At 46.0% G+C, this 13614-nt stretch overlaps 1 protein-coding gene and 2 non-coding genes across 3 annotated transcripts in view; all 3 read left to right on the top strand.

The window, feature by feature from the left end:
• Positions 1–13614, top strand: part of NOP58 (NOP58 ribonucleoprotein) — a 35061-nt gene that overhangs the window by 4033 nt on the left and 17414 nt on the right. The window contains exons 3-9 of the mRNA XM_053362347.1: positions 240–292; positions 1336–1460; positions 3005–3141; positions 4512–4576; positions 7964–8098; positions 12416–12561; positions 13075–13201. Coding sequence (XP_053218322.1) covers positions 240–292; positions 1336–1460; positions 3005–3141; positions 4512–4576; positions 7964–8098; positions 12416–12561; positions 13075–13201 — 788 coding nt within the window. The remainder of the gene's footprint in view (positions 1–239; positions 293–1335; positions 1461–3004; positions 3142–4511; positions 4577–7963; positions 8099–12415; positions 12562–13074; positions 13202–13614) is intronic.
• Positions 12885–12972, top strand: LOC128403090 (small nucleolar RNA SNORD11B). Its single transcript, XR_008327863.1, has one exon. It is a non-coding gene; the product is annotated as a small nucleolar RNA SNORD11B (small nucleolar RNA).
• On the top strand, positions 13342–13427 carry LOC128403085 (small nucleolar RNA SNORD11). The gene has a single exon (XR_008327861.1). It is a non-coding gene; the product is annotated as a small nucleolar RNA SNORD11 (small nucleolar RNA).

Here is a 13614-nt window from a genome sequence, read left to right as displayed (position 1 = left end):
ACTATGTTTTTTGTTATTATTCTAGAATCGTTCTCTAGCAAGCCTTAAACATCTATGGTTTAGTAGTAGGAAGTTATTTGTCAGTCAGACTTAATAGGTTCTTTTTTCCTCTTTGGTAGGTTAACCTGATGGGTCACTGCAGCCTTTTCATTTTTCAGGTTTCTTGTGTTTTAGAAGTTGGTAGCAGATACTCTGTTCGCCATGATGCTTATAAAAACTGTTTGGTATATTTTATTTAGAGTGAAACTGAAACACTTTGAGAAGTTTCAAGACACCACAGAAGCTCTTGCAGGTAACCGAGGGTTATAATATATCCCTTCCTTCCTTTGGTGGCTGGCTGATCTGTTCCTGGCAAACCTAGAATCATTAGCTGTTAGAGTAGGTGACTTTTTTCTAGTGTGTTTTAAAACTTAATATTACTTATTAAAGGTAAGGTAAAGGTACCCCTGCCCGTACGGGCCAGTCTTGACAGACTCTAGGGTTGTGCGCTCATCTCACTCTAGAGGCCGGGAGCCAGCGCTGTCCGCAGACACTTCCGGGTCACGTGGCCAGCGTGACGAAGCTGCTCCGGCGAACCGGCACCAGAGCAGCACACGGAAACGCCGTTTACCTTCCCGCTATAAAGCGGTACCTATTTATCTACTTGCACTTAAGGGTGCTTTCGAACTGCTAGGTGGGCAGGAGCTGGGACCGAACGACGGGAGCTCACCCCGCCGCGGGGATTCGAACCGCCGACCATGCGATTGCCAAGTCCTAGGCGCTGAGGTTTTACCCACAGCGCCACCCACGTCCCTATATTACTTATTAAGTCCATACAAAAACCCACCCCCCTGCCTGCTAATGCAAGTTATTTGTGGCACATCAGCAGTTGGTGGGAGGAAAGGACTAATTTTCATGTAGCTTACGAAAATGTGCTTCACTTCCCTTCTCCAGATGAATACCTCTTTATAAACCCAGGCAAATTAATGTAATCAATATGGTGTGCCTCTGTGCTAGCCACCCAGACAATGCCTAGACGAATGATGAGCAAATTTGCCTGCATCTGAATGTGTTAGTTCAGTGACCTCAGTGGGATTTTATTCAGTGACTTCAGTGGGATTTTATAGCAGTTTGCAGCCTTAGAATTGGAGGGAGTAAAAACTACCCTCCTGCTGTCACTGATGCTTCCTTCGTAGAACTGAATCTCCAATTTTTGGTCACTGCCACAGAGACAACAGATAAAGTTCGGTGGGTGGCCGGTATTAGTACATATTTTGTTCCATTATGAACTTTGCCAGGCTGGGAATGTTAGACAGTCTGCAGGTTTTTTTACAATGATGTGCTTTCTCCTTTAAGCATCCACTGCTCTGGTGGAAGGCAAGATTAACAAGAACTTAAAGAAAATCTTAAAGAAGATCGTTGCCAAAGATGCACACGAACAGTTGGCTGTAGCAGATGCCAAACTGGGAGGTGTAATAAAGGTAAGTTCTGGTTTTTATGTGCCCTGGCGATGTGGTGTTCAGATGAGGTGGTGTTCTCAAGGCCTGTGCTAGCCTTCTTTATAGCTCCAGAACAATGAGTTTGTGCTGCATATCTTCCCTGTCCAATGCTCTGACACGACCTTTTCACTGCATCCAGAAATGATGTGTGCTTAATGTAAATTAATCAGTGATGGCTGTTGATGCTTGTTTTGTTGGTACTGATATTCTGGGACCATGCTTTTTGCTGACTTCATGATTATTATGATTATACACTGATTACAGGGTACTTACATTTACTAAGGGCTGCATACAGATTAAAAACCAAGGCAGTCCTTGCCTTTAGACTTAGATTCTAGTATAAAAGGTAAAGGGGACTCCTGACCATTAGGTCCAGTCGTGACCGACTCTGGGGTTGCAGTACTCATCTCGCTTTATTGGCTGAAGGAGCCGGTGTACAGCTTCCGGGTCATGTGGCCAGCATTACTAAGCTGCTTCTGGTGAACCAGAACAGCGCACGGAAACGCCGTTTACCTTCCCGCCAGAGCGATACCTATTTATCTACTTGCATTTTGACATGCTTTCGAACTGCTAGGTTGGCAGGAGCAGGGACCGAGCAACGGGAGCTCACCCCGTTGCAGGGATTCGAACCTCCGACCTTCTGATTGGCAAGTCCTAGGCTCTGTGGTTTAACCCACAGCGCCACCCGCATCCCTCTGGATTCTAGTATAGCCATTACCAAATTAAAAAATTACAAATCCGTTTGAATATTTACTGTGTCAACCATAAATCCACAGAGATACCGTGGACCACCTGAATGAAGCTCACCAGTTTGGGAACCCCTGTTGTAGTAGGCATGATACAGAAGGAAAAGATGTGGGGAGGGAAGAGGAAAACAAGTGAATTCAAGTACAGTCGTACCTTGGAAGTTGAACGGAATCCATTCTGGAAGTCTGTCCAACTTCCAAAACATTTGGAAACCAAAGCCGTGGAAGCCCCATCAGAGGTTTGGCTTCCAAAAATAGTTCACAAACCGGAACAGTCACTTCTGGGGGTTGTGGCATTCAGGAGCCAAAACATTTAAGAACTAAGCTGTTTGAAAACCAAGGTACGATTGTACTAGTTCTAAATAAGCTTTGTTGATAATGCACTGGACTAAAGTAATAGATTGTTAGGGCCACATTTTTCTGGATTTTTTTTTGCTATCTCCTGTGTCTTGTGCTATCTTTATTTCTTGACCTGTGAAGAAGTATGGAGATTAAAAAAAGGTTAACAGGGAAAGGTTTGAATTAATGTCAACATTGAAGCTAGTGCCTTCGTTTTTATCTAAAAGGCTAAGTTGGTACAACAGTTGGTTGCCAATTTGCTTAAATTAAGAATTCTCAATGCTTATTTCACTTCTAGGAACTGCAAGACAGCCCTGCTTGTGGGTTAGCGTTGGGCTACCTTACCTTTCTTAGGTTCTGTTGCTGTTCAACGTTAAACAAATTTGTTGTAGTAATAATATCAAAATGAGGATCGCCTTCTTTTTTCCCCTCCTCCTGCAGGAGAAACTGAACTTAAGTTGCCTGCACAGCCCCATGGTTACTGAACTGATGAGAGGCATCCGTTCTCAAATGGAGGGGCTGATCACTGGCCTTCCATCGCGGGAGATGGCAGCTATGTGTTTAGGCCTGGCACACAGGTAATACAGACGTCTTGCCAGCACCGACTTGTTCGTTTCTGTGCTCTGTATAAATATCCCCCTGAGGATACCGTTTTCTGTGAAGTGGAATGGCAAGCTTTGGCCCCAGCATCTACTTACAGCACAGTCTTGTACATGTTACCGTATTTTTCGCTCTATAGGACGCACCGGACCACAAGACGCACCTAGTTTTTAGAGGTGGGAATCAAGAAAAAAAAAATTATTTCCCAGCCCCAAAGAGCAAAGAAGCCAAGACAGCGAGCAGGATCCATCCAGCTTGCTGTCTTGGCTTCTGCCATAGCCGCGCAACCTCTCCAGTCGGGAGCTAAACCTCTCCAGCTTGGCTAAAGAAGCGTGGCTACAGAAGCCAAGGCAGTGAGTGTGATCAATCCCGCTCGCTGCCTTGGCTTCCTCTTTAGCCTTGCACAACCTTCCCTGGCTAGAGATGCTGCGTGCGGCTATGGCAATTCCCCCACCTCCCGCAAAAGCCCACAGGAGCCGCGCACCCTTTAAGAAGCATGCGGCTCCTGCGGGCTTTTCTACGAGGAGGGAGAAGGGACTGACTGGCTGCGTCCGTCCCTTCTCCCTCCTGGGGAAAAGCCCGCAAGAGCCGTGCGGGTTGTGTGCGGCTCTTGGGGGCTTTTCCTGCCTGCCTCCCCCCTGCATTCGCTCCATAGGACGCGCACAGACTTTCCCCCTTAGTTTTTAAGAGGGAAGAAGTGCGTCCTATGGAGCGAAAAATACGGTAACTTGTACAAGTTGGTCCTGCTCTCAGTTCTGCTGGGTTTCTTCCAACTCACTGAAACGCTTGTGCCTGTAGGGAGTAATACGAACCGCTTTTCACAGCTCTCTGCCTTGGACTTCTTGCCTGTAAAAACACAAGTCAGTAAATGAAAAGGGAAAGGATTAATTGCTGCACCGTCAGCAAAGGTGAACACACCATTGCAGTCAATAGCAATGCCATTATAATTACAGTGGTACCTCTGGTTACGTATTTAATTCATTCCGTAGGTCAGTTCTTAACCTGAAACTGTTCTTAACCTGAAGCACCACTTTAGCTAATGGGGCCTCCTGCTGCTGCCGCGCCGCTGGAGCACGATTTCTGTTCTCATCCTGAAGCAAAGTTCTTAACCCAAGGTATTATTTATGGGTTAGCGGAGTCTGTAACCTGAAGCGTATGTAACCTGAAGCGTATGTAACCCGAGGTACCACTGTATACTAAAAAGTTTGTGATTGAAAATAATAACATTAGGATAGGTGGAATTATGCTCCAAGTCCAAAGAAAAGTACCACTGTATTATTGTGGGGGGGAGAATCTGTGTGTCCTGTGCATTATTGTACATAATGTTTATATCCATGTCTGTTTTCAGCCTCTCCCGATACAAGCTGAAGTTCAGCCCAGACAAAGTTGATACCATGATCGTCCAAGCTATTTGTGAGTACGGTTGGAAGTTAAATACCTTGATATGTCTGCCACCAGCTTTTGAATTCTTAATACAGTCGTACCTTGGAAGTCAAACAGCTTAGTTCTCGAACGTTTTGCCTCCCGAATGCTGCAAACCTGGAAGTGAGCTCCCTGCAGCCAATCAGAAGCCGCGCTTTGGTTTCTGAACGTTTTGGAAATCGAATACTTCCAGAACTAATTCTGTTCGACTACCAAGGTACGACTGTACCAATAGCCACAAACATTCTGCTACCTAGTTTGCCGCTGTAGAGTGTATTTTTGTTTTGTTCTATCAACCCTTCTGAAGGATCAGGAGCCAAGCCTATCTTAGAACTGGGGACAAGAACAAGTCAGGGTGGCTCTCAGTTACTCCCGTTTTCCTCCATAACTCGGGGTGAGGTCAGTCAAGAGGAGGGAGATGCAGGGCCAGTGATTAGCAAAATTTGGGCTAGCTACGTGGGCCAGCAAAACATTTAAATGCTTTCTATTTGCGTAAAAGGTTTTTTGTTGTGACCGCAAAAGCAAATTCAGTTTTACTCACCGAGTTTTTAGAGAGGCTTATGTGCTCCCACCCACCCCCATGCTGTGTCAGATGATTGCTGGAAATCTGACCAAATCAGTCTGTTAAAATAACAGCAGTAAGTGAGAGGCAAACCTCCTTCAATAGCCAGAGAAGGATTCTGCTTCTAGGTATTGTAACCACCACGTTACCTGGATCTCTAGTAGGATTTTTGAATATTGATCAGCAAGAGCTGAGTCTTGGGCTTTTCTTTCCGCGGATGAGATGACTGTGTGAGTTAGAAACAGCTTCTCATTGTCAATTGAAGGTAGCTAGGGAATGGGGCCGAGGGCTGCATTTACAGTGGTACCCCGCAAGACAAATGCCTCGCTAAACAAAAAACGCGCAAGACGAAAGGGTTTTCTGATTTTTTAGCCGCTTTGCAAGACAAATTTTCCTATGGGCCTTTCTCGCAAAAGGAATTTTTTTTTGAGTTTTTCCCCACAGGCTCCCTCTAAACTTCAGCGGAGCGGGGCGGGCTGGGAGGGAATCCCTTGGACCCCCGCCGGACTTCCCGAAGCTTCGCTGCTTTCCCCAGAGTGCTTTTAAACGCGGGCTGCTGGGAGGGAATCCCTTGGACCCCCGCCGGACTTCACGCAGCTCTTTTGAAGTCCGGTGGGGGGAGAAGGGCTTTTCTTCCCACCGCCAGCCTTCAGAACAGCCTTCTGAAGGCTGGCGGTGGGAAGAAAAGCCATTCTCCCCCCACCTGCCTACAGAAGAGGTTCGAGGAAAGAGGCGAAGGAGCGCTGCCCCTTCACCTCTGTCCCCGGAGCTTGCCGTTCTCCCCCGGCCTGCCTTCAGAAGAGGTCGGGGGACAGACTGTCCCCGGACTTGGTCTGAAGGCAGTCTCCATAGGAACGCATTAATTGATTTTCAATGCATTCCTATGGGAAACCGTGCTTCGCAAGACAAAAAACTCGCAAGAAGAAAAAACTCGCGGAACGAATTAATTTCGTCTTGCGGGGCACCACTATATTTATTTGGTATACCGTATAATTCAATGATAAGTATCTCATCAAGCTGCAGTTTCTGTGGCTGCCAGTAGGTGGTGGTGGTGGTTGGGGAAACGTGAAGGGGAAGGTCCTTGTGGTTTCTTCAAGGTCTAAGGCAGGTATGTCCAAACTCAGCCCTCCAGAGGTTTTGGAACTACAACTCCCATCATCCCTAGCTAACAGGATCAATGGTCAGGGATGATGGGAATTATAGTTCCAAAACATCTGGAGGGCCAAGTTTGGCCATGCCTGGTCTAAGGGGACGGGGTGTTTTTGGCGAAGGGGGCGGAGCTGGATGGGATAAGTGAGCAGGGTAAGTAGGTGTGGCAGCCCCAGATAGTGATATTAAATAATAATAATAATAATAATAATAATAATAATAATAATAATAATAATTTAATATGCACCACTGACAAATGGGTATGGGTGTTGGTTTTTTTCCATGTGTGGGAAATAGGAAACAGATAAATGGGTTTTTTCTAACAGCGATGGTAACTTTTTGCACCATTTTTCTTGCTAGTATTTGGAGTGACTTATATAATTGGCTGGGACACGGGTGGCGCTGTGGGTAAAAGCCTCAGTGCCTAGGGCTTGCCGATCGAAAGGTCAGCGGTTCGAATCCCTGCGGCGGGGTGCGCTCCCGTTGTTCGGTCCCAGCGCCTGCCAACCTAGCAGTTCGAAAGCACTCCCGGGTGCAAGTAGATAAATAGGGACCGCTTACCAGCGGGAAGGTAAATGGCGTTTCCGTGTGCGGCTCTGGCTTGCCAGAGCAGCGATGTCACGCTGGCCACATGACCCGGAAGTGTCTTCGGACAGCGCTGGCCCCCGGCCTCTTGAGTGAGATGGGCGCACAACCCTAGAGTCTGTCAAGACTGGCCTGTACAGGCAGGGGTACCTTTACCTTTTTATATAATTGGCTACTACACCATTGTTGATTTTAATGGGTGCGGGTGTCGCAAGATTTCTGGATTTCCTCTTGTTCACGAGTCACTTTCAACTACAGTTAAACTTAACTATGGTTTAAAGGTGAATTTGCAGTCTGCTAGTGCACGGAACTAAAATCGCAAGCACTTTGCTCCTCGCCCTTTTGCCATTGTTCTGCTAGGAAATAAGCCACAGTTCCTACTTAGCATTATATCTGAATTCGGAGTCATGATTTGTTCCTCGGCAAACAAGTCATAAGTGATAAACTGGGGTGAAACTTTGGTTATAGCTCAAATTTGAAAAGGAGCAAGCCATAAGCTCAGGTTGGCACATAACTAAGCCAAACCAGAGCTTATTTCCCAGCAGAAGAGAAGTGTGAATTTAGTCCTGAGCATTTTAAAACTATGGTTTAATGTGATATACCTGAAGGAGCGTCTCCACCCCCATCGTTCTGTCTGGACACTGAGGTCCAGTGCTGAGGACCTTCTGGCAGTTGCTTCGCTGCGAGAAGTGAGGTTACAGGGAACCAGGCAGAGAGCCTTCTCGGTAGTGTTGCCCACCCTGTGGAACGCCCTCCCACCAGATGTCAAAGAGAACAATAACTACCAGACTTTTAGAAGACACCTGAAGGCAGCCCTGTTTAGGGAAGCTTTTAATGTTTGACAGACTACTGTATTTTAATATTTTGTTGGGAGCCGCCCAGAGTGGCTGGGGAAACCCAGCCAGATGGGCGGGGTATAAATAATAAATTAGTATTGATTATTATTATTGTTATTGTTGTTGTTATTATTATTATTTGGAAACCAAGCCAGTACGTTTCTTCCCTGAAATCCTAGGATAGCTCAAGGTCTAGTTTCTAAAGTGAAACGAAGCCCAAGTGTCTTTTGTGTTTGTCTACTGCAGCTCTCTTAGATGACTTGGACAAAGAACTGAACAACTATATAATGCGCTGTCGAGAATGGTACGGGTGGCACTTCCCTGAACTGGGCAAAATCATCACAGATAATCTAACCTACTGTAAAGGTGTGCGGAAAATTGGTGAGTAGTGCTAAAGCATATGTAACCTGAGGTACCACTGTACTGCCCTATACCAGGAGGTCTCAGGGTGGTTCACAGAACAAAAATATAAAACCATAAAATATATAATAATAAAAAAAACAGCCCAATAACCCCCCCCCCAAAGACCCACATTTTAAAAGGGCATAGGATGTGTTGGTGCTGACCTTTAAAGCCCTATGCGGCCTCTGTCCTGTATAACTGAAGGAGCGTCTCCACCCCCATCATTCTGCCCAGGCACTGAGATCCAGCACCCAAGGTCTTCTGGCAGTTCCCTCATTGCGAGAAGCGAAGTTACAGGGAACCAGGCAGAGGGCCTTCTCGGTAGTGGCACCTGCCCTGTGGAACGCCCTCCCAGCAGATGTCAAGGCAATAAACAACTATTTTACTTTTAAAAGACAACTGAAGGCAGCCCTGTTTAGGGAAGTTTTTAATATTTAATGCTGTGTTGTTTTTAACACTCGATTGGAAGCTGCTCAGAGTGGCTGGGGAAACTCAGCCAGATGGGCGGGGTATAAATAAATTATTATTATTATTACTATTATTATTATTATTGTTGTTATTATTATTGTTATTATTATTTCTTCTCACAAAGCCCTTGAGTGCCCAGTACCACGTCATGCTGGGATGCTGTGGCATGTTAAGATGGCAGCCCTGTGTGTGTGTGTGTGTGTGTGTCCTTTTAAATATATTACTGTATAATACTAATTGGGTACTCCACTTATCTCTGGACTTCAAACTGATCACAGCAGCTATCAACTATTATTATTATTATTATTATTATTATTAATTGAATTTTTATACCGCTCTCAGGGCGGTTCACAGAACAAAATCAGAATATAAAAACCACAATATATATAATCAAAATAAAAACAATTCAATAACACACCAGCAAAAGACCACATTTTAAAAGGGCATAAGATGTCAATCAAATCAACCAAAGGCCTGGTTAAAAAGGAATATTTTTGCCTGGCGCCTAAAGGTGTATAATGAAGGCGCCAGGCAAACTTCCCTGGGGAGAGCACTGCAGAGAAGGCTTTGCCACCCTCCGAAAGAGGCGGTCCTTGAGGTATTGCAGTCCTGAGCTGTTTAAGGCTTTATAGGTCAAAACCAGCACTTTGGAATGAAGGCGGTTGAAAACTTCGGCTAGTGTAGAATTCAGCGGCCAGGTTACTCCCCGGAGCAAGACGGTTTGAGCATATTGCCCCGATTCTGGTCCAACTGCACTGGCTACCAATTAGTTTCCGGGCCCAAAACATGACCTCGCCAATAAAGCAAGATGAGCGCTGCAACCCCAGAGTCGGTCACGTCTGGACCTAATGGTCAGGGGTCTTTTTACTTTTAATAGCTATATTTAAAAGTCCTGCTATTGCCTACATTCTATAGAATTCTTCAGTAACTGAGCTATGAAAATACCAAAGAGCAGTGAAGAGAGAACTAAGCAAATCTATGGCTTACCATGACTAAGAAATCTTGCTGTTGCACAGAGGAAAAATGGTGTCCACTTTGCTGCTTCCTCGCTCCTGCTGCTGCCACCGCCGCCAGATTAACAGAAACTTTTTTTTGTTTTAATTTTAATCTTTTGTTGGAAGCCGCCCAGAGTGGCTGGGGAAACCCAGCCAGATGGGCGGGGTATAAATAATAAGTTGTTGTTGTTAAACTAAGCCATGGTTTGGCTTAGCATTGTGTCCAAACCAAGGCTTGTGGTTTATTTTCCTCCAGAAAAATCACGAGCGGTAACCAAGTTCTTATTCTTTGATTACCACTCATGGTTTGTTTGGATCGAGGCAAACTACAACCCTGGATTCGGGCACAAAACTAAGACAAACCATGAATTTGTTCCTGGTGGCAGGAGTGGTTGTGATTTTCTCCCAACACACTTATTCAAGGTAAGCCTTGGCTCGGCTCAGTTTAGTTTACCGTATTTTTCGCTCTATAACACGCACCCGACCATAACACGCACGTAGTTTTTAGAGGAGGAAAACAAGAAAAAAAATATTCTAAACGAAACAGTGGATGTATGAGTTTTGTGGTTCATGCTGTGGCCACAGACATGTGATCTGACAGTGAGTTTGGAGTAGCCCAATGCAAAAATCCTGAGGATCCATGTGGATCCATGCTTTGTAACAACGTTTTTGCACCACTACGGCCCCAGGCAACAGTGGGTGCATGATTTTTTTGGTGCAAGATGTAGCCATGGACATGCTATGTGATCTGATGGTGAATTTGGGGTGACCCAGTGCAAAAATCCTGAGGATCCATGTGGATCCGTGCTTTGTAACCACGTTTTAAGTGGGAAGGGAAGGAAAAGCACTCAAGGGACAAGGAGCACGCGTGGGGTGTGTGGAGAAGGATGCTGCTAATAATGAAGAAGAGGGGTATAAGGGGAGAAGGCTCCTCTCCCTCTTTGCTCCTTTAAAGCAAGCAGGCTCTGCTTTTCTCCCTCCTCCCCGCTCATCCCCGGCTTAGCGAGCTGAAAAACTTTGCTGCTATGTAGCGAGCTGAGTGGGGAGGAGAGAGGGACAGAGAGCCTGCTTGCTTTAAAGGAACCAACCGGACAGGAGCCGCTTACACTCGTATAAGCGGTGCCTCTCCTCTCCCACTTTGCTCCTTTAAAGAAGCAGGCTCTCTGTCCCTCTCTCCTCCCCACTCAGCGGCTCTTCTCCCGCTTTGCTGTTTCAAAGCGAGCCACGGAGGAGGGAAGGAAGGGGAACCATGGATCCTCTGCTCACGACTGCAGCAGATTCCCCCCCCCCCCCGCCATCCGTAGGCATTCCCTCCATAACACGCACAGACATTTCCCCTTACTTTCTAGGAGGAAAAAAGTGAGTGTTATGGTGCAAAAAATACGGTAGTTTAGTTTAGCATTGCAAGCTAATCAAGCCATAGTACAGTTTCCTTTTTTTTTGCGTTTCAGTTGTAAACAAAAAGAAATGAGGAGGAAGAGCCGGTTGTTTAATAACTCACTCTTACCAGCCCACTCACAAATTCTACATACCATATTTTTTGCTCCATAGGGCGCACCAGAGCATACGGCGCACCTAGTTTTTTTTGGGGGGGGGGATAAGGGAGGAATTATTACTTTTTTTCCCCAGCTGCGGGGCTGGGGGGGGGGAGAAGCCCGAGCTTCCCCCAACCCCAGCCCCCAGAACAGGCTGCTATCCGCAAGCCTTCAGAGCCCGAAGGCTTGCGGATAGCAGCCTGAACCCGGGGTGCGCAGCGCTGCCTGTAGCCTGGAGAGCGAGTGGGGTCGGTGTGCACCGACCCCGCTCGCTCTCCAGGCTTCAGCGAAAGCCTGCATTCGCTCCATAGGACGCACACACATTTCCCCTTCATTTTTGGAGGGGAAAAAGTGCGTCCTATAGAGCGAAAAATACGGTAAGTGGGAATTAACACCACGCTGTAGAGATTACTATTTCAAATTAAGTATAACGTGGAAAGACACAGCTGCCTGTCTGTGGTGAGGAAGTGTTCTTCAAAGTCACAGCTGATTAAGACTTTCAAGAGCCCATCTGCTTCCATGTTTGATTTTCTGCAACACCATGTTTAGAGAAGTTCTTGGCAAGTTGAGATAAGACAGGCACCCGGTTATCTGTGCTTTCCAGAACCTGTTGAAGACAGTTTTGTTTCGACAAGCTTTAGCAGCTGAGTGGAAAGGTCTCTGCCTTAGCTGTTTGTCTTGTCACGTTTTTAAATCGTATCTTCAGGGTTTTGTTTTTAAATTTTTAAGAACTACTGTATTTTTTGCTCTATAAGACTCACTTTTTCCCTCCTAAAAAGTAAGGGGAAATGTGTGTGCGTCTTATGGAGCGAATGCACAGCTATCCCAGAAGCCAGAACAGCAAGAGGGATTGCTGCTTTCGCTGCGCAATGATCCCTCTTGTTGTTTTGGCTTCTGAGATTCAGAATATTTTTTTTTTCTTGTTTTCCTCCTCCAAAAACTGGGTGCGTCTTATGGCGCGAAAAATACGGTATTTCCCTTACGTTGTAAGTCATCTCGGCACATATGTATAAGGCTGTTCATAAGCGAATAGATATTAAATGTTTTAAAACTTGGCTTCTGTCGCTGCTTGCCATTCATTCCGTTCTGGAGGCCTGTTCGCAACATGAAAAGAACGCAACCCGCGGGTTGCGACTCGCCGCTTATGCGCATGCGTGTGACGTCATTTTGCACGTCTGCGCATGCGTGAGCAGTGAAACCTGAAAGTAACCCTTTCCGGTACTTCTGGATCGCCGCGGGACGTATCCTGAAAGAACGTAACATGAAGCAGACATAACATGAGGTATTTTGCTTCCCAGGAGACAGAAAGAACTTTGCCTGTTCTGACCTGTCGGAGGCCCTGCCTGAGGAGGTTGAGGAGGAGGTGAAAGCAGCTGCCGAAATCTCCATGGGGACTGAGGTCTCAGAGGAAGACATCAGCAACATACAACATCTCTGTGACCAGGTGATGACGATGGCGGTGTCGTTTTGTCGAAAGTTTGTTTCATTGGCATATTTGCATTATGGATTTACTCCTCTGAAATTCAATTGGGGAGGATGGATGGATATAGAATTTGTAGTTCATAGCTGGTCCAAAACGAAAACAGTGATTTAAGTCAAAGCCCATACCTCCAGCATTGCTCACAATCAATGTGCAGCCTGTGTAAAAGGCCTTAGTGCTACTGCCTTCAGTTGAGCTTAATGCTGTTTTAAATCTAAAGTGATCCAGCCTAACTGGCAGTAAATCCTAAAGAAGCAATTTTGGAAAGCCTTTCAGGCCAACGTTCTTGATGGCAGTGATGATTTCCTTGATGATGCTTTCCCTGATGTGTAAACCATGAGGGTCGCACAGTCACTACCTCTTCTGATGCCATCTCGAATAGCTAAATTAAGGACATTAAAGTTGGCATAATGTGAACAGTTCTTCTGAGATTTGCAGCAGAAGCATTGCCTTGACCAGCCTTGTTTCATATTTCAGGTAATTGAGATATCGGACTATCGAGCACAGCTGTATGATTATCTGAAAAACAGAATGATGGCCATTGCACCTAACCTCACGGTCATGGTGGGAGAGTTGGTGGGAGCGAGACTCATCGCTCACGCAGGTAAGCTTGACGCAATGGGGGGGGGGGAGACGTGTTGTGCTTAACCGTCCTGCACTTCGCAGCATCCGGAGGACACAAGTCCATTGACCAAGACCGGCTTTGTGAAGACTTTTGGTGTCTGCAAAATAGAAGCCCAGAAGTCGTCAGTGATGATTTTGTCCTGAAGTTTGCTTGATTTCATCTCGAAACATGAAGGCAACTCTAGTCACTACCTCTTCTGAGACGTCTTCTGGGCTCTGCTGTAGTTCCTTCTCCTCGGCTGCCTCCCCCAAATAGAACCCAACAAATGCTTCGTTTATTGGTATCATTTTTCAAGGCCTGGGTTGAATTATGTTACTGCCGATTGCCAAATTATCATATTTTTTGCTCTATAAGACTCACTTTTTCCCTCCTAAAAAGTACGGGGGAAATGT

This window comes from Podarcis raffonei, chromosome 1 (assembly GCF_027172205.1).
Source record: "Podarcis raffonei isolate rPodRaf1 chromosome 1, rPodRaf1.pri, whole genome shotgun sequence".
In the NCBI taxonomy this organism is placed as follows: domain Eukaryota; kingdom Metazoa; phylum Chordata; class Lepidosauria; order Squamata; family Lacertidae; genus Podarcis; species Podarcis raffonei.
Note: the sequence above shows the minus strand (reverse complement) of the source record. Positions and strands in the feature narration are given on the sequence as shown.